This window comes from Sinocyclocheilus rhinocerous, unplaced genomic scaffold (genome assembly GCF_001515625.1).
Source record: "Sinocyclocheilus rhinocerous isolate Xijiao unplaced genomic scaffold, SAMN03320098_v1.1 scaffold1201, whole genome shotgun sequence".
Classification (NCBI taxonomy): Eukaryota; Metazoa; Chordata; class Actinopteri; order Cypriniformes; family Cyprinidae; genus Sinocyclocheilus; species Sinocyclocheilus rhinocerous.
The window spans coordinates 645,489-666,987 of record NW_015654059.1 but is presented as its reverse complement, the minus strand read 5'-3'; the positions used below and the strand labels follow the sequence as shown (position 1 = coordinate 666,987).

At 37.8% G+C, this 21,499-nt stretch overlaps 2 protein-coding genes across 2 annotated transcripts; both read right to left on the bottom strand.

Moving 5' to 3' along the window:
- Positions 1–1,292: 1,292 nt before the first annotated feature.
- LOC107716696 (potassium voltage-gated channel subfamily A member 1-like) lies at positions 1,293–5,932 on the bottom strand. Its single transcript, XM_016523209.1, has 2 exons — positions 5,635–5,932; positions 1,293–5,294 (listed from the first exon to the last, which is right to left on the bottom strand). The coding sequence occupies exon 2, from the start codon at positions 5,067–5,069 to the stop codon at positions 3,591–3,593; it is 1,479 nt and encodes a 492-aa protein (XP_016378695.1). The 5' UTR covers positions 5,070–5,294; positions 5,635–5,932; the 3' UTR covers positions 1,293–3,590.
- A 4,021-nt stretch (positions 5,933–9,953) lies between these two features.
- On the bottom strand, positions 9,954–13,678 carry LOC107716695 (shaker-related potassium channel tsha2-like). The gene is made up of 2 exons (XM_016523208.1): positions 11,987–13,678; positions 9,954–10,207 (listed from the first exon to the last, which is right to left on the bottom strand). Exon 1 carries the CDS (start codon positions 13,456–13,458, stop codon positions 12,022–12,024), a length of 1,437 nt encoding a protein of 478 aa, XP_016378694.1. The 5' UTR covers positions 13,459–13,678; the 3' UTR covers positions 9,954–10,207; positions 11,987–12,021.
- Between the last annotated feature and the right edge of the window lie 7,821 nt (positions 13,679–21,499).

The window sequence follows — 21,499 nt, the reverse complement described above, 5'->3', positions numbered from 1 at the left end:
ATCTGTTATATATTTGTAATGGCTTGTCTTATGGACTTGTTTGTGAGTCTACTGTAGTTTAATCAAGGGCATGGGTTCTTTAAAGCACAGTTAACTATAGCGCCACATGGACGCAACATGGTAATATAGCTAGACGAGGCCACGCAGGTGAAGAAAATAAGTATGTCTGCAACATCCTCCAAAAGGCCACAACCTGGGAGCACAACTACGGTTTCTCATTTTTTGACAACTAGCTTTCACATCGGGTAACTTAGTAATAGTTATGATGGCACGTCAGTCATTTTTTTTTCCCACTACAGTGTATTTTATCTTTCATTCCTTCTTGAAATACAGTTAGATTTCAGTGTGTTTTTAGGAAATTCTGAGCGATGCAAATTTATAAATAGAAAAACGACCAAATAAGTTAATAAAAAGTGAAATCTATGTAATATGTTATGGATTTACACCTTTACAGAGTCAACTGATAAAAGATTTACTGTACCTCTAAGTCATAATTTATTTAAAATGTTGCTCATAAATTGTCTTCACCTCAGATGAGAGGCCAAATAAACTTCTATTAACATACAGTAATTTGCTTCAATAGGGAAAAGGAAGCAATATTGTTAAGAGGACATTTTTCTTCTAAATATAGTCCGTCAACAAAGTACATGAAATATGAATTTTGCCAACTCTCTGGTGGTAATTATTTTTTCTCTTGCATTATAATAGGTTTAAATTTCTATTCTTATCAAAAGTTTGCCACAGCCCTTGGTGAATATAAAAATTAGCATTCTGGACAGTCCTGCAATACACTTAATCCCTATTGCTATGATTTATGGTGTAGTTATTAAATACAGGATTATGCATAGCACCATAGGGTTTGATCAAAGCTCACATGCCCAGTAGAAACAGTTAGTCCTTATTTAACAATTGTTCCATTTGCCATATTAAATTAAATTGTTGTGATAAAATAAGTTGCATGAAAATCATGCATGTTAATTCTTTAATTCTAGATAAAAAGTAACACAATGATTTGTTTAGCTTGCTAAGCCCATTTTTTTGAAGCAATGTTATGACTTATAAGCAAAAAGCAGATTAATAAAACCCTGAATAGTTCTTCCTGACACGGAGCTGCGGCAGATGTGACTTAAACCCTTGTTAGTGTTATAGCAAACGGCCCAAAGTAAAATACTGCTGTTTGCTTTTGATTGCAATCACACCTCACGGATCAATAAAGATCACATGATCTGGCAACTTGTTTACGAGCTGGTCTGGCAGACTTGCTTGTGTTTGTTAAATGAAATTACCCCAAACAGACTCATTTAATCGCGGCTATTTTAAAGTGTTTTTTAATTATCAAGGAACGTGAAAATGAAAAATGTAGCGCTATGCACTGAATGGCCCACATTACCATGAACACAAGATTTCACATCAATGTTTAAGTCATCAGTACACATCAATTAGGTCTGCATTAAAATTTGTTCTTTACAGTACCTGCAGGCTTAATATAGCCTTAATGGGCTAAGCATGACTTTTAACATTAAGTAACATTTCTTTTAGACGACTATCATTACTTCAAAATGACAGATTTTGCTCATTTTTAACAATGTAAACGGTTGTGTACTTTGTACCCTGTGGTATATGAAAGCCTGTGCTGTTTTCTCTCCCCAGATCTCTCTCTTGTAAAAAAAGCACTGTGATAACAAACCATCAAAAACAGAACCAAATGAATGTTGATTGTGCTTAGCAAGGGAGCGTTTCAGATCCGAGGGGTCAGGGGCAGTCGCATTGTTGCGTTTGTTTTAAGTGCTTGAAAAAAAGGCTAATTCTGGGGTACTCTAAGTGTATTATTTCTGACGTATCATCACACTTCACAGGCTGTTATGTACTCTCGTGTTCTGCTCTGCAGTGAGCTGTGCGGCGACCTCACTGAGGTAGAATCTTTATTATGGCACAACATAATCAAAACCACAATGAAAGGCAGATTGAAAACTCTAAAAGGTCCCATGGTGTGAAAGTCGTATGTCCAATTTCATATTCAAGCTCAGCTGTCATATGAAAACACAGAAAAGGTTAGCATTTGTGCCTGACAACCATGTGTCACGTTCAAAAGAACAACAATGAAAATGAAAAGCACTCTGGATACACTGTAATGACCAGCCTCAGTATACATTATGACAGTTCTAGAGCAGATATTGTTCCCTTGCCCTGCCTAAAACTCCAGTTACTCAGAGGCACTTTCACCTGTCTGGTTGCTGAGAGGGTCAAAGGCACTAGCAACTAATATGAGCCATGATCTCTTTTGCATCCTGCTAAGATAAATTAAGCAATTTTTAATACCGTAAATCCTAAATTTGATCGCAAAATGGAAGCGTGAAGTATAATTGCCCATAGTTTTCTTTTTTTTTTTTTCCTCGAGAGAGAGAGAATGCCCATGCACTGCACTATTAAAGTTATATTATTATAATTTTTTTTTACAGGTGCGCTTAGTATGAGTATATGCATTTGATAGTATCTTGATAGTTCTTTTTTCTGTCTTTGACTACTTTTTAGATTGAAAAGTTTGCATCCCAGCGTTGGGGCTTGCATATATATTTTGTCACATTTCAGAAAATGTCAAGGAATCGACGTCCCTAGTTTCCCTGATTGTAACAACGACACCCTTATGAGGTATCTCAATTGCAACAAGCTGTATTATACCGATGTCATGCATTAAATATACTAGGATACACAGTACCTTAGTTGATTAGGCCATAATGCAGGTTCTTTTGACATGCTATGATATCATTAAGATTCTGTTTCCCGTAAGGTTAAACATTCAGTCTTTAAATACACCTAAATGATGAGCATCTCAAATCATGACACACTAGTGCACTTTTCATGGTGACAAATGAGAGGAGGTCGATGGAGAGGGGAGCTGATGGAACTGAACGCAAACGAAAAGCAAAACAGGAATGGATTTCCTATCACCATGAGGTAATGTCCGACGCATGCCAGTATCAAAATGAGGATAATCAAAACATGCTAACTATGAGGCTCCTCTTTCGGCATTGTGCTGTCTTATATCTAAAGGGCATGGCATTTAATCACTTGGTGATATCTAAATTACAGCATCTGCTGGAAAATAGCAGCAATGCGGATGTCCATGAGGCGATGACCTTGGCCTCCATAGCATCCCAGCAGAAGATAAGTCTTGTTCATATAAGGTGCTTTGCTGGTCAGTTGGGGAAGACCACCTACGGTCGAGGCGTCCACTGAACACTGCACTTGGTCTTTTATGCACTTTCCCGGATGCAGTGTGCAGCTTGCTGAAATGTAGTCTGCAGTCCATGCGTGATGTTTAAGTAATCCCGTCATCGAGAGTCCTTCAATGCCTGTGGACGTTAGCTAGGTGCTCGAAGAGGCTTTTTTTCCTCAATCATCCTCTTTGGAAATGTATTAGACTAAGTATAAACTGAATCATCGGTCTCATCTGCTGCAGTTATGTTCTATATGTTTTGGTGTAGTGTTTTTCTTTCGTCTGCATTGTAGAGATATTCGCATTGCAAGGGCTCACGAGAGGAGGTAAAGTAAGCATTCATATATATGTGACTGAATTTTCTACTGTGTCTCTAGACATCGGTTAGCAGCTTACTTTTGTTCACACAGTTCTGATTAGGGATAGTGCAGTTGCCAGTTCTGAGGTTGGCCTCTCTGAAGTTGTCGATGCTGTTGTTTATGTCTCCATCTATCTCCATGTACTCAGACTTGCTGACGGTTGAGGAGCTGCGACGACTGGAGTTGGAATCAGAGGCAATGTTCGGGTTGCTCACGTTGAGGAGTTGGGCCTGCTCCTCTCCTTCGGTTTCTCTATGGTAGAAATAGTTGAAGTTGGACACGATGACAGGCACGGGGAGGGCGATGGTCAGCACACCAGCGATGGCGCATAGGGAACCCACGATCTTGCCCCCTATAGTCACCGGCACCATGTCCCCATAGCCTACGGTGGTCATCGACACAACCGCCCACCAGAACGCATCTGGGATGCTGGTGAAGTAGGACTCTTTTTCCTCTGCCTCTGCGAAATACACAGCACTGGAGAACAATATGACACCAATGAAGAGGAAGAAAATAAGCAATCCAAGCTCTCGCATACTGGCTTTCAGGGTCTGTCCCAAAATCTGAAGGCCTTTGGAGTGTCTGGACAGCTTAAAGATCCTGAACACCCTGACCAGACGGATCACCCTGAGGATGGCCAGTGATGTTGCCTGCTCTCCCTTTGCCTCCTTTCCGTCCTTTTCCTCTGCTAACTCTGTACCCAGCGTGATGAAGTAGGGAATGATGGCTACAATGTCTATGGTGTTCATCATGTTCTTAAAGAAGGCTGCTTTGCTCGGGCAAGCAAAAAAGCGCACTATCAGTTCGAATGAGAACCAGATGATGCAGAGGGTCTCTATGATGAAGAAGGGATCGGTCAAGATGTTTGGTTTGTAGTAGAAGGTGGTGTTGCCTATAGTGTGCATTCGCCCCCCAGGGTCCTCTTTCAGTTCAGGTAATGTCTCCAAACAGAAAATGACAATGGAAATTAAAATGACCATAACGGACACAATAGCAATTCCTCTGGCGCCCCCCGAGCTTTCAGGATGCTCGAACAGAAGCCAGATTTGCCGTTGAAACTCACGCTCCGGTAAAGGCCGCTCTTCCTCGCGAATGAAGCCCTCATCTTCACGAAACTTCTCCATCGCCTCGACCCCAAGTTCATAGAACTTAATTTCTTCTGAGAACATATCCAACGGGACGTTTGCAGGCCTTCTCAGTCTTCCCCCAGACTGATAGTAGTAGAGGATGGCATCAAAGCTTGGACGATTTCTGTCGAAGAAGTACTCGTTTCTCAAGGGATCGAAATACCGCATTCGCTTCTTTGGGTTACCTAACAGAGTCTCTGGAAACTGGGCAAGAGTTTTGAGCTGGGTCTCAAAGCGCAGCCCGGCTATGTTGATGACCACCCGTTCACAGCATTCGTGATCGTCGTGGTCAGGGGGGTATGTGTCCTGCGGATGCCCCGGCACGGCAGAGGTCTCGTCCATGTTGTCCCCAGCCACGACTGTCATCCTGCAGGTCAAAGATGGAGCTCCGCAGGAGTTAATTTAATTGAGTAGACATCCAACTGCTCTCCCAAAGGCGTAGCTTTCCTTCCTTTTCTCCGTTTCCAGACCCTCAAATCTATCTCGATCCCTGGGTATAGGGTATAACTTGGTCTTTCCTCAGTGTGGCCCCACTGCGGTTGTCACTGATTCGAGCATCGCTCCTTTCCGCTGCATCCACTACAGCTGCCTCTGTCACCGAGTCAGAGAAAAATGGATCGAACAGCAGCGATATTTGCTAGCTCAGCAAGTTCACACTACTTATTTATTTATTTACATGTTACTGTATGTATAAATGACAGAAATGCATAGCCTTAAGAGCACAATTCTGAATCATTATGCTCAATTAGGTTATTGAAAAGACGTGACAGGACAGTGTCACTTTTACTCCATCACCACATACATGCAGTCTACTTCTCACTATATAGGGAAACATATTACTGAATTGCTTATATGTAAGTTTCAGTAAATAAATAGAAAAACATGAAAATGACTTTCACTTCAGGCGTATTCAGGCATTTTTAGTGCTCACCTCGCTACTGAAGGAATGCGTCTTCTGCCAGCAGTCTCCTGTCAGTAATGCACCTTCGATTCCCTTTTGTTGTAGAAAATACGCTTGTAAAAGGCTCTTCACATCTTCTCACTTTCAAACTGTTCGGTTGCTTTCCATAAATATCACATCCATAACGGAAATTATTCACGACATTCGCAAGCGATGCTATAATGAAAGAAATGGCTTTGAGATGTATTACAAAGCTTCACATTAAATTTAAACGTGTGCTAAAAGACAAAAAGCAGGAAAAAAGGCTAAAAAAAAACATGTAGCCGCAACGTCCTCCCTCCACTCCTGCTCGTGCGGCGGCACCTTGGTGTAAATGGCTTATACTGCATGAGAAATTGTAATGCTGCAGCTCAGTTCAGGCGGGAGATACATTAAGGGGGCAAAAGCGAACCATACCATTTCCAGACATTACTGCATCAGCAAAATTTCCCTCTTACAAGTAGACAAGATGACGAGCAGTCTGTTTTATCTGGACACACTGACGGGGGTATGGATGCGAAAGGCTTCTTAAAGGGGGGATCAATAAGGGGAGAGGGAATAATTCCTTAATCATGCCCAACATATTGTTGCACTGTATTGCACATGGGAGAACGCGGAGCGAGAGAGGGGGGTAGGACAGTATGGGGGAGGGGTTTCGACGCAATGCAGACCGCGCGTGGCCACAAGTGCTTGTCCACGCAATGCGCGAGAGCATTTATGTGCCAACAACACTGGCCCAGTATCTGATTCGCCGAGCACTAATGTGCACAGATACTTTAACTGACCACACTAACCAATAACCACAATAAAAAGACGACTTCCCTAAAGAGCTCTTTGTCGTGGAATACTGCGACTTTTTTCCACCCAAAAGAGTTAAAACGCCGCACAGCTCCATGCGTGCTGTTTGAGACTAGATCGTGCGGGGGTTGGAATATTTATAGAATAACGTGGGTGGGTGTATGTGCTCGGACGGACGGCGATTTTTGCAGCACACTCGGTTAGAGCGTTTTCCAGCATAGGCTGATTATATAGGCAGTTTGTTTTTATAAATCTCACTTTCATTTTCCTTTAGAATTACCAGGAATTTTTTTTTCTTGAAACGTTTGAATGTTTGAATTTGTGAGTCACTTATTTCAACATCATTTCTGTCATTTAGAATGGTGGGGAAATCACTCTGTATAATTGACAATTTTATCAAGAATATACCACTGACATGCAGGTTAATGATGCCCGACATGTTTTTTAAGATGCAGCTGACATGTGCCAACTTATAGCTAAATGCAATGCTTGCATTCATGTTCGTAGAAAAGTTATAGGCCTACAAATTTCCACAAAAATATGATTTAATGATTCTAAAACGTGGTTTAGCCATTAAGTAAGCAGTACTATTCTTTTCCTTTACACCTTGAAATATAATCGTTTTCATACAGTTTTAAGCAATGAATATTCCTCAGGTATTGCTTTTGTAATGTTCTCAGATATGGCTTTTCCTAGGGTTACTCCTTTTACCCTTTATTGAACAAAACGTACATTAAAACACATTAAAAATCAAAATGTGACGTTTTACTTTAGTTTAGCAGACAATAATGTTTTAAGAAATAATATTTTTAATATATTTTTAATATTTAAATATTGATATTTTAAAACACTGTATATGCTTTTTTTACGTCAGCATTTCAGAATGTTCACAATTTGACGTTTTATTTTTTCATTTTATTTTATAAAGCCATGTTTTTACTTTAAGCCTCCCAAAAATAACTTAAGTAACTTAAAATATGTTCAGCACAGAAACGTTTAAACTTAATACGTTTTATGGATTTAATACACATCATTGAACTATATATGTATTTAAATATGAAACAATCGAATATAATTCTGATGATGATGTAGTAACACAAAATCTTTTTTTTTATGCTTGCGGACGGTGATGTTTCCTCCAGTTTACCAGTAGGTGGCGCACAAACATCATCAAACCGATACAAACACCACCAGAATGAATGATCGGTGCATGAAATCCACCCATTAGTGTCAGGAACATGTAAAAGAACTCGTGACTTAATTCAGAGAGGGAAAAGCTTGAATTAAAAAAACAAACAAAATAAATATGAGCTATACAGGATGACTTATGAACTTGGTAAATTGTTAGCTACCTACATTAAACATATATCAAGTTGATCTCCTGAATATGTCCATCAGCCAAACAGAGTACAAGCACTAGGCCTAGTTTTCATTATGAGGCACTGTTAGAACAGCAGCTGGAGTGAGTGAACTCTTAACTGCTAAATATCATAAATAAGAAATGGGCAGACCTTTCCTCCCCTCACTTTGCCGTTCAATAACTTCCCCATGTAGGCTACTTTTGGTGAGTAGCGATTAGTTCAATCAACGTAAATGCATCAGTAGTCATTAATCAGAGCTGTCTGAAGTGTCACAGATCCCACCTGTTATACATTATTGATGGAGTAATTAAGTACAGTCTTGTAAGTGCTTCATCGCTCTGTTTAAACTGACCATGACCGTATTACTTTATCTTGATTTTTGGAGACATAGTATAATTGCATGCCTCAACTTCAAAAGCTTTTTAAAAAGGACATCCACTAAGCACAATTTAGTTAAATTGGAAGTGTTTGTTGGGCCATTGCTATAGTAAATGATGCAGGACATCCAATGAGCTTTTTACCCCCAGATACGTCTGGTGGTGAGCAATATGATTCAAAGTAACATGCTACAATGCCACAGTAGAAAAAAATTTTTCACCATCAGCATGTATTTTGTAATAAACAACTACAAAAGAAAACATCTTTCACAGGACAATACTTTGGATCACTCAGTCATGTCACTCAGGTCTGCAATCCATAATGTAAAGTTTTACTTTACAGAAAACCTTTAAAACTTAATTTATCAAGAGAAATGATACAAACAACGTTTAATTATGAATGTGACAAAATATTTATTTATCAAAAATAAATGAACAATTCATGCCTCATTAATGTGTTAGAAAAATAGCTTGTTCACATGGTCTGATGCTGTCACGTGGGCAGGTTACCACAAGATGTTAAGGTAACAAGCATCTAGTGTCAGACCATATACTTACATTTTATCCTGAGAAATGGCAACATATGCAAAGTACAACTCTTGCATGTTTAAAGCACACAGATTACACAAGGCAGAGATTATAGAGATATTTAAGAACAATATCTCACAAGGCAATGACATAATGAAGACTTAAACAAAGCTTAAAACATTTGATAAATAATATGTAAATAAGTTCTAGATTACAAATATATTACAATATATTACAAAAATCAGTAGCGGCCTGTGAGGTTTTGAGAGGAGGATTTGTAAATTAATAGGTGATCGATGAACCAATATGCCTATTTATATATTTACTGATAATTATGCTTACATACAGAAATTATACATTCGATATAAAAATAGCCTTGATAATTAATAGCTTTATAATCACAATAATGAATAAAAATTTCTCAGTGCCATGTACAGACTACATGCACATACGCAAATACTGTAGCCTACTTTATGACCATTTCAAACTTTCTTACACGAACGGAGAGCCCCATTCTTTCTAACATTAACTCACCTGTGTGAATTCAATCATTCGCTCCTTCATTTTGGTAAATGTGTATATCGTCCTGTCATTCAGTCTCATCTTTCATTCATTTGTAATTAATAGATATTTTGGCTAGTTTCTGTTCACCTGTTGTCCGACAACAAGCAGGCTTGATGACGCAATAACGTGAAACTGAAATCTGATTGGTTTGAATGCTTGCCTCTCTGACGATTGGTTAAATGCGGGAAGAAGCGAATTTTATTAGCCTCATTTCGCATTTTGGACGGAAGTAATGTCTAATCTGATTGGTCAGTTTAGTAATAATGCTGTCTGCCTCCTGTAACATCCGTGCAGTGGTCGACGCTACAGAGCACTGAGCACCAGAACGACCAGACACAGGAACAGTTTCTTCCCTCAGGCAATCCATCTCATGAACACTTAACAATAACTGTGGAACACACACTATTTATTCACTCATACACTTATTTATCTAACACACATACTCAGTCTACACCTCAAATTTGCACATAATATACAGTACCTGTACATACAAAAACTGTCTATTGTAATATACCTGCACATACAACTGTCAATTTATATATTTTTATTCCTTATTTACTTGTTCTATTTTTTTATTATCTGTGTTTTTTGTTCTGTCACTGTCATTCTGTTACACTGTGGAAGCTTCTGTCACGAAAACAAATTCCTCGTATGTGTAAACATACCTGGCAATAAAGCTCATTCTGATTCTGATTCTGATTCTAAAACTCACCAGAGCTTCCGCGTAATAAAAATATTCACAACATATGCATTATGCACATTTATGGGTAAACTGAAAAAGTTAATTGTATCAGTTCGTCTGTTTGTTCCTTTTAAACACATAGCCTCTGACGGACCGCTACTGACAAAAATACACACAAATTGCATGTTTATGCAGGTAATATCAACTTCTGTCTTCTTTATAGAGAAGAAATGTCTTCATACAGCTGCTTCTTCCTGCAATTAGAAGTAACATCAATGTGGTGACACGGATAATGAGACATGCACCTATCAGTGAATGTGACATCTGTTCTCAAAAGAGTTTACTGCAAGGCTGTAATGCAGTACTCTCTAAAAAAAACCAATTCCGCCGAAAGGGGGAGATCGATACACATAAAATCACGTTGGTCCTTTGAGTGACAAGTGAACAAATAATTTGCCTATACCCTGTTCATGATTTTAGCAATAGGCCTACTAACATATTTTGCTATTCTTAAACCATTAATAAAAACCCAATGAATTTCTGTTGAAAATAAAATATGACTTTTATTTAATTTTACAGCTGAAGTGTAGGCTTAAGTCCTGTCCCAAATTGCATACTATACACTATACACTTTTATTATGCATTATGTACTCAGCAGTCCAGTGTATGATTTGTATAAGGTTATTTTGTCACCAACTTTAGAGTCCAATAGCCCCTCCACCTCCGTTACATAAGGAAAGCTGTGACAGTTGAGTGCATGAAGTGTCCAACATCCGAGGACCAAATTCTACTGGGGATCCTTTGTGTGAATTTAAACTGGAGAAGTGCCTGGCTTCTGCTGGACAAGTTTTGTTTATTTAAAGTTAAGGAAGTCTATTTTTAAAATCCTTCATAAAATGTATTCTGTTAATTCTTCAGATTCTGATGTTGATGAGACATGTTCATTCGGTGGTGTAGTAGAAGAAACAGCTGCCTACTTATTTTTTAACTGTAACAAAACGAATAAATTCTGGGCTGATTTAAGCTCTTTCATTTCAGCCCTATAGGAGTTAATTACTCTGCCAAAGATATCATTTTTTTATTATGAAAACCCTGATCGTTTATCTCTTGAATGAGTTAGCAACTTCTATATTGTATGCAAAATCTTTAATTCACAAACAAAAATATTATATTTCTTCTTTGTTTTGTCTTGTCTTCCACGTTTTCTTATTGAATTAAATAGCTGAATTTCATCCCCCAGACTTATACATAATAAGAATAATGCTAGATTTTTGAGGTTTTAGGTGTTTTAATTTTACTATTTTGCTTTTCTTCATGTATGTGTGTATATTTGTCTTTTCTTTTTTTGTGTGTGTGTGTGTGTCATTTTCCGTATGTAATTCCTGTAATTCCTAATGAAGTGCCCAACATCATATATAGGCTACACAAATATTCTGGACTGATAGAGAACATTTAATTAAGAAGCAACTAAGTCCTGATTTACGACATAATGGATTTGACTGGTTTATTATATATTTTTTCTTTCTTTTTGAATCGAATGTCTGATTGTATCATTCTATTATATGGCATTAATAAAAACAATCTTAAACGTTCCAGTAAAACCAATAGCAAGTACAAAAAATGAAGTGTCCAACATTCCATTTAAGTGCATCACTGGGTTATCTGAAGTGCACCTTTTCTTTTCAGAATTTTCAGTGTGAACACGCACTACTCCCACTATTTACACTACTAAATGGTATAGAATAGTGCATAAGTAGGAGAACTGCGACGCGCCTTTTTGTGTTAGTAAACATTCTGAGATGCCGTAAGGTTCAACCTGGTTATTCGGGCGCTTTCAGTGTACTGGCCGTTTACGGTTGCCAAACAACGGATGGAAGCTTGGCGCACTAATGTAGAATTCAACTGTGAGGTCACATATTTTAACTAGCCAACAACGGCTCTGACCAAAGTTCAACCAGTCATAATCTAGAATTGGAAATCTAGAAGCAAGAAAGCCGAAACTATACACACAGCAAGACTAATGTCATACTCACATAAATGCGCGCGCGCTGAGCTCTTTTCGGTGTTCTTACACATCTGTGAGTTTGCCTGTATTTTCCTCTGATGGACTGAAATTTAATACGCTTATTGAATTCCAGTCGTCGTCGTCTGAATGCTCTGATTTCACTAGCGAGGGTTTACTGTCGCTTTTATTTCGGTCACAAACAAGAGGCAACGTGCGGCCACAGGTTACGTGCGTGTATTTCACTTCCTCCTCCTCGTTGTGCTCTCGGTGTCGGTGATAGAAGTAATTAAAGTTCGACACGATTACTGGTACCGGCAGGGCGATTGTAAGAACTCCTGCAATAGCACACATTGATCCAACAATTTTGCCTCCTATAGTCACTGGGTACATGTCACCATATCCAACAGTAGTCATGGTAACAACCGCCCACCAGAACGCGTCTGGGATACTGGTAAAAGACGATTCCGGGTCGTCCACTTCGGCGAAGTACACCGCACTGGAGAACAAAATAATGCCGATGATAAGGAAAAATATCAGCAGTGCAAGTTCTCGCATACTCGCTCGTAGGGTCTGACCGAGAATTTGGAGACCCTTGGAGTGCCGTGAGAGCTTGAAAATCCTGAAGACGCGCACCAAGCGAATAACTCTCAGTATGGCGAGAGACGTGGTCTGTTGTGAGTTTGACTGGACCTCGCTAAGGTCCAAACCCAAAGTAATGAAATATGGAAGAATAGCCACAATATCTATGACGTTCATGATGTCTTTGAAGAAGGCGGGCTTGCTTGGGCATGCAAGAAACCTTACAAACAGTTCGAAGGAATACCAAACGACGCAGATGGTCTCCAACAAGAAGAATGGATCCGTGAATGTACTAGATCTTTTTCCAGCAGTCGTTCCGTTCGGCGCAAGGTGGTTGTTGAACACACGATCATCCTCTCTAAATTCTGGCAAAGTTTCTATACAGAAGATAACAATGGATATCAGGATGATCATTACAGATACTATAGCGATCATTCTGGCTGGACCAGAGCTGTCAGGATGCTCAAACAGCAGCCAGATTTGACGCTTAAATTCATTGGACGGAACGTTCATTGGTTCGTCCTCTTTCAACAAACCCTCGTCCTCTCGAAAACGATCGATGGCGTCATCACCAATTTCGTAAAATTTCATTTCATCCATAAAGATCTCAACCGGCACGTTGATGGGTCTTCGAAGCCTCCCACCAGACTGATAGTAATACAGGATCGCATCAAAACTCGGTCTGTTCCTATCGAAGAAGAACTCGTTCCTCACCGGGTCGTAGAACCGCATCCTTTTAATTGGGTCTCCTAGTAACGTGTTCGGATATCTTGCGAGGGTTTTAATTTGCGTTTCGAAACGCAGACCTGAAATGTTGATAGTGACGAGCGTGCAGCACTCCTGGTCAGGGGGCTCCACTTCACAGACGTCCTGGAAGGGGGCAGCGTGGTCCACACTCTCATCGTGGTTCTCTCGGGACATTTTAGCCCCTCGAGAATGTTGTCTGTTGTGCCTCCACGACTTTCCGCCACTCCACCAGTTTTTTGGATCGGATAGTTCCAGCCTGACGGAGGTAGAGCCCAAAACTAACTTCTAAACGCTACTAAGCTACCTTCTAATAGTTTGGAAAACTCTTTTAAACTAGTCTATTGGTGTAAAGAAACAGAAGTCATTCTGACAGCATGCTCAGCCGAGAGCTCAAACAGATATAGTAGCACTCAGACTGCTGAAGACAGCAAAGGGTGGCTGACTTTTATTGGTACACTGAAGCAATGCGCGTCGCGTGTTTTGAACTTTAGTGGCACGAAGTTAGACCCTGTAATTTGAAGAAGACTTTAGAACTAGACGGCGTTACTTTACTAGTTACTTGAAAAAAGTAATCTGATTACGTAACTCGCGTTACTTGTAATGAGTTACCCCCAACACTGTATATATATAAGGGTCAACATTTATGTTTATGAAAGCCTAGGTCAACATTTATGTTTGTGAAAGCCTATAGCCTATTGTTGCGGCTTTTGCAGAAATGACCCATTTACTCATAATTATGATAACTGTTCAAGTAATTTGCGAATTCAGAAATGCTTCCAAACTGTTTATTTCCTACATCCAAAAACTCTCGCAGTGTTGCTCCAGCCTGGGCCTCTTGAACTTGAAAATGCTGGCGTGACTGACACCTGAGCGGATCACAGGGCGACTCCTTAAGAAGAGTCATTAGCAGCGGTTACACTGGACGACTTTACAACTAACACCATGAGGCCCCAAGCAGAAATGTGATGATGCCTCAGGTTCATTGGTGCTGATGGATATGGAGAAAGAGAGAGAGTGAGAATCACCACACCTCCGACACCTGTGTGCTGAAAGTTGTCTGGGTCAACTGGCTTGGTATGAGTCGTTCTCTATTGCTTGCTTGCTTGTGTGTTTATTTATTTTTGACAAGAACTATGATTAATGATAACTTTATTTTCATCACAGCCAGTCAGGAACCGCTACATCAGGGGTTCTCATTAACATTATTAACATAACTTAATATAATAATGAAAGTGACCATTTTGACAAGTGTAAGGGCCTGTTTACACCAAGGAGGATATACAATTATATGGTTAGCTGTATTTTATGATTTCATGAATTGTAGAATTGTAATTTTCCTTCTTTCAGCAAGTCTGTTAGCCATTTTGTTGGATACAAGTTGTAACTTGCAGCTGTATCTCTCTTTTTTATTAATGAAGTTTACAACACTGTTACCTCCCGACATTAAAAATAACTCTGCATATGCATGGATATAAAAATACATAAATCAGTAAGGCACTTCCAAGCAATCAGTAACAGCAGATTGAGTCTTGGAGATGGACCCAATAAACAGGCAAATCCCTCGAGCCAGGGCAGAAAAGGCCAGGGATTCCCATGAGAGGAAAATGCTGACAGTAAGCAATATGCCATCTTAATAAATGGCACCAGCACTGGCCATGTGAGTGAAGGACGGCCCAGTGGGATGAGATATCATCATTCCGTTCACACCCAAACGTCAGCATGGAATTCCTGCAATGTTCAGATGGCGTCAGGCTCCTGAGGAATCGGCTCAGGTTCCACCTTGTGTGTGACGGTACATGCAAGGAATTTATCATGTTTTCAGGTATGACAACCCTTAGGCCCTCAAATTTCAGCAGTCTCAGAATCTTCAATTAAAGTTACTCTCCGGTTCTGTGCAGTTGTATATAATATTATAAGAGCCTTTCCCATGGCTAAATAAAGCTCTGATGAGTTTACCCGCTAGCGTCTCCGTTCAGTTTATCGGCTCATATTACAAACTCATGTCTAATAGGCAGCTTAATACTTTCACCATCCCCTGTGTGTGATAGTACCTTAAAAACTCTTGTGTGTGTAATAGCGGGACAAATTCGTACTCATTCACATACTAATGTTTTGGCACAGTAGTTGACTTGCATGTGAGGTCACATTCCATCTTAAAGAGATACTTCAAAATTATGTCGATTACTCACCCTCATGTCATTGAATGTCGAGTGAATGTCCAGGCTGCCTTATTTTCTGGACAGCCAAAGTGAACGAGAATTGGACTATCAAGTTACAAATATGACAAATAAATAGTGTTGTAAAATAAAACTATAATTTTGAAATACAGCTGAAATAAAATTAAATATAAATATTAGATGAAGAACTTGAAAGAAAATTGGACTAAAAAAGTTTAAGTACTAAAATGAATGAGAGTAAAACTGAAATAAATATAAATTAAAACTAAATAGAAATTAGCGCTGTCAAATTTATTAATCACATCTAAAATAAGTTTGTGTTTACATTGTGTGTACTGTGTATATTTATATGCATATATAAACACACATAAGCTATCTGGATATATGTTTGTTTGTCCAAGTGATTCTGTATTTGGCACTTGTAAATATTGTCACATTCCTTACTTGTATAATAAAAAAAGAAAAAAAAGAAATGTAAATTAAAATTAAAATACAAATAAAACTAATTTAAAATACTACACACATATATATATATATATATTTTTTTTTATATTTACATGTGTGTATATATATATATATATTCATATTTATGTGTGTGTATTCATATATACATATATACACATATATTATGTAAACACAAATTTTATTTTGGATGCAATTAATCGCGATTAATTGATTTGACAGGTCTAACAGAAATATTTAAGAAAAAAACAACTAATAAAAATGACAAAAGTATACAAAATTACAGAAATGTAAATTAATATAATTTAATATATATAATAATATAATTTATTACTATTATTAATAATATCATTACTATTACTTGCATCATTCACTGTCCTCCACCCTTTCCTAATCTTAATGAAATCCTTATCTCTCCCTCTCCGGTTGCGCGCCGGTGCCAAGTTCAAGAGCTGCGGATGACGCGGTTATTTTAACAACAACAGAAAAAACAAAACAAAAAAAGGGAGACACATACAAAGGGTAAGTGGGCCGTGTGGGTGGGCCGGGTCCCTGGCCTGGGCTGCACTACACGTCTCACCTTTTTAATGCATCACAAATTAGCTGAGACATATACACATCTATACATTAAAAAACATATGTAAATAAATAAATAACAGACATCTGAGACAAGCGTGGCATGCAGGTAGTGGCCATGGATGGCTGGTGTTTTGGAGGATGGGGGGAGAGCTTTGGGCCCTGTTGCCCCGCAGCATCTTTCCAAGGCACTCCCGCTGTGGCGTGACATGGGCTTGGGATTAAGCTATGATATGTTGTTGCGACGGAGGGATCAGGGACAACCCTAATAATTTATTAAATATTTATTAATATATAATTTATTACTATTATTAATAATATCATTACTATTACTTGCATCCTTCACTGTCCTCCACCCTTTCCCAATCTTAATGAAATCCTTATTATTATTATTATTGTTGTTATAGTTATCTTTGTCATCATTATCACTTACAATACTTGTCTCCTCTAGTCTTGTCATTTTTTTTTGTAGTTATACTTGTTATATCTGTTATAAATCTTTTAGATACTCAATGATTTGTATGCTTCCTCCCACACACTTACATACAATGACATGCACACACATACAGGAGTTATCAGAATGATCTTGAAATGTTAGCTATCTGGATATATGTTTGTTTGTCCAAGTGATTATTTATTTGGCACTTGTAAATATTGTCACATTCCTTACTTGTATAATAAAAAAAGAAAAAAAAGAAATGTAAATTAAAATTAAAATACAAATAAAACTAATTTAAAATACTACTAAATACTAGAATAGTACACTATATATATATATACATACATACATACACACACACACACACATACACAAATAAAATATAGTATTAATAATTTATAATAATATAGTATTAATAAACACAATCTAAGTCATTTATATGACCTCAGGAATATAAAATATGTACAGTCATCTGGACTAATTTTTTGTGTTTTTATTTATAGATATCATTTTATATAGATTTTTTTAATTATTAGTTATTTATAGACAACAACAATACATTTTAATATTTTATAATTAGTTTATTTTTTCAATTACTGTTAAAAAGGTAAAATGACATGCAAGAAAAAAATTTAACTATAACAAAATGGGCTGAACCTTCCATTTAAGATTATTATTATAAATTTTTAGAAACTATGAGACTTTGCTACCAGTGACTAGAGCTAATGTTTTATAGCTAATATAGCGATGGCCTTTGAGCCAGAGGTGACAGGCTGATATATGTGTGATGAGCGATGATAGCTTCAGATGACAGGAGGACGACTGCCGAGAGATTTTCCTTTAAATTATCAGCCTCTTAAAAATGTTTATCCCATGTAAACTTATTCTAATGTGACCTAAATGGAACCACAAGATTGTTTGCAGCAACATCTAATTATTACGTATAAGGTGACTTTTTTGTTGTTGTTGAAACAAGCTAAGAAACACCTGCTACTGAGGCTCAGCAGATTCATAGTGTGAGACAGTGCTAAGTTGCTGCTGACTTCGACACCTTTAGCTGCCGCAGATCAAGGCTTCCTCCATAGAAAGTGAATACGACTGCAAGGCACTGCGCCAGTTTTCGGGGTTTTATGGTCACCGGTTTTAGCAGGGTGTCAGTTGAGTCTGATGACCATGTTTTTGCTGATATGAGACCATGGCATGAAGCAAGGGGGTGAAACCTGAGATTGGAGATCCGGAAGGTTGGATGGTATCTTCTGCATGCTCTGTTCCTCTTCTGACTCTTTCCGGATTATGATTACAGGCCTTGATTAAGACTTGCCCTTTTTAGTTGCAGACACCGTCTGTTGTCGAGCTGCGGTCGGATCTGCTGGAAGGAAGCCTTGAAGTGTGTCCTGCTCAACATGAAAGCATTGGTTTGAGAGTGAATGAACTTCAAAGCAAATCTTCTTGGTCATTTTACTGGAGGTTTACATTCCTCTCAATTCTCAGTCAAAAGCTTAATTTTGAGGCTAAATTTTGATTTTAAAGTGTTTTTGTAATGTAAATGGCTCCTCCTGATATTTTCTTTTCTTTACCTGTACAAAAATATGATACTTAAAGGTACATTCAGTCATTTTTATGTTGCACTATGCTGTAGTCTTTGGCTTTAGTGGCACCTAGTGGTGTGGATGAAGCATTTAAAAATGCATAATTTTAAATAAATTAAAAGTTATTTATGTCTTAAGCAGTAAAATTTAGTGGGGAAAAGTGATACATTTATTTGAGTGACAAACTTACAAAATAAAGCTGCTTGAATGCTCTGTGCAAAATTCAGTGAAATTGAACATGTAAATATCATTCCTCAACGATTCCTAAATCGGAACGGCCATAAATCATGTAGTATCTGATACTGTAGCTGGTATGTTGACGAACGCAATACAAGTGAACATTGTGTGCATCATGTCTCAATCGTCTCAGTACACAGACACAGATGTTTTACCCACAGATGCAGCTGAAACTGTATCCAGCCCCACGAGTATCCCTCTGGACTGCCAGGAACAGCTAGTATTAATAGCCCTCCAGCACGTTCTGAAGAACTGTATCGAAAAAAACATGCCCTATTACATGCCATTTGTCTTTAGTCTGCATTCAGATCAATCAATAATAAGTTTTAATGAAAAGCTATAAAATATCGATCTATAAGTGGAGTGCTCCTTTGGCTGATTCAAGCATTTATAACAGGCAAACAGGTGAGAAGGAAAGTGGTTAGGAAAGCTCTTTTAGACTTTGTTTAGAATGACAATAAATAGTTTGATTGTGACTGGATCTGGAATCTTCTAAAATTGTGGTCACATTAGCAAAATTTTACAGGCAAAAAAAAGTCCATTGTCTACTGTCAATAGTGTAGCAATGTATGATGCATAGTTCACACAGACTTCACTTCCCTTCCAAGCAGTCAACACGGCAAATTAATGAACCAGTTGCAAAATCTGCACAGGGAAATCCTTTACCCACGCGCAAAATTCTTGATCATATGGATTCTTCAGAAATTGAACTGCAGGTATTTAATGCAATGATAGACACAGGTGAACTTATTTTCCTGATTAAGTTGTTTAAAAATTGTAATTTTGTTCTCTTCAGTGTCAAATTTCCTTGTATATACTTCCTCTACACTACTACATGTGATTCAAGTCGCTTTATATTCTCTATCTGAGTAACTTACTTAAATCACTAGCTTCCCTATAAGCATTAGAAGCATATAGTGTAGTGAAGACCCCTTACAAATCATGGTTACCCTTTTAAAAGCTTCATGTGGTGCCCTCTAGTGAAACATCACACTATCTGTGTGCACTCTGATATATTGGAATATATTGTGTATATTGTATACATTTGTGCATTCATTTCATTGTATAACACTGCTTTAGCATGTCCACGAGAGGGGAAAAAAATAAAATAAGCAATAAATGTTACAAAGAACTCAAGAGTTTATTTCTTCTCCAGTGGAGACTATTCAGAGGAAAGCAGGAAAGAGTTTACCAGACATGTACATCCAGTGCAGATACAAATGTTTGATAAACAAACATCCAGTCACATTCAGCACGATATTCACTTAAGTCTCAGAGTAGCTGGACTCCAATTTACAGTGGTTGTTCCTCTGCAAAGTCTAAACACAGCTGTTGGGTGGCTGTAACAAATGTGATTGTGACAACCGTGTGTTACAACCAACTAAACAGATATTTGACTGAAACGTAAAACAACTTGAATAGGGAAATACACTGAGTGAAATAATACAACAACACCCCTCCATGCTATAACCAACAACTTCCAGGAAACAATAATCATATTCTGCATGAAGAATGTGTTATAATTCAAAATAGAAGAATAAAATGTTTTAACAAGGCATTTAAAATCCATGATTTTCCATCTTTTTCAACATTCACCACAAGCAAAAAAGGCTAATTTTCATGCCCCCATTGGTCCAAGGATCAAAATAGCCTTTTGTGGAACACAAATGTCTGTAAACAGAACTGTTCTGGGGCAGAAACAGAGCGCAAACAACAGTACACATTTATTTGGCAAATGACAATCATTGGTGGTCAATTTTTCCACTTTAAGTGTCAATAATTACTGGAATTTGTTTTTAGAAGTGAATGTTAAAAGATGAAATTAATAAAACCAAGGTGCACTATTCATACGTTTCATAAATATATACTTCTACACAGACAATATTAGCATCATGTTTATTCTAACTAAATGGTCTTCTACTATATAAGTGGTATTTAGAAAGCCAAAAAGTGCTATTTCGTAAACTTGGTAAACAGCATCCAAGGAGTCCAGAGTCTAACCCCAACAGACACATACTGACTCAAAATTATTTGAAGAAAGAAAAATTTAAAGTGTCAAATGACTCTAAAGAACAAAATCAAATAAGGCAGAATAAGGCAGGTGAGAAAAAAGGCTTAAAATGGAGAGAACAAATAAAAAAAGCAACTGTCTAAGTGCAATTTAGCACAGCACATTTTGAAATGCATAAAAATGAGAAAACCAAGAAAAAGTGTTGGGGACAAACTACAAAAAAAAAAAAAAAAAATCACGACGTACTGTATGACTCTTCTCTCTTAAGAAAGAAAAGACCTCCTTTAATCCAAAAGGAGCTATTAAACTCTGCATAGTCAAAAGTAAAAAAAAACAACCTTATGCATGAATGAGTAAAACAGTCTATTTGGAAGTAGAACTTTTATGTAGCATGTTCGTTTTGGAGTTCCCCTACACACGTTTGGAAAAATTAACATACTACACCCATTACAGAAATTAGTCTGTGGTTCCTTTAAAGTAATTACATCTTATTTTGGGATACACTATTAGTAAACTAAGACATTTATCTAACCAGTGCCAACATATTCAAAACGACATTAAATACTTCAATAATCTCAGGGCTCAATGACAAGGAATGAGAATATATTACCAAAACCAGCTAATCCCTGTTTAGTTTGAACAGTCCTTTATTTGTGCACATTCGTTTTATGGGTAAGACTGGTGATTTTTTGTGCTTTAATTATTAAATGACAATTCTGTCATT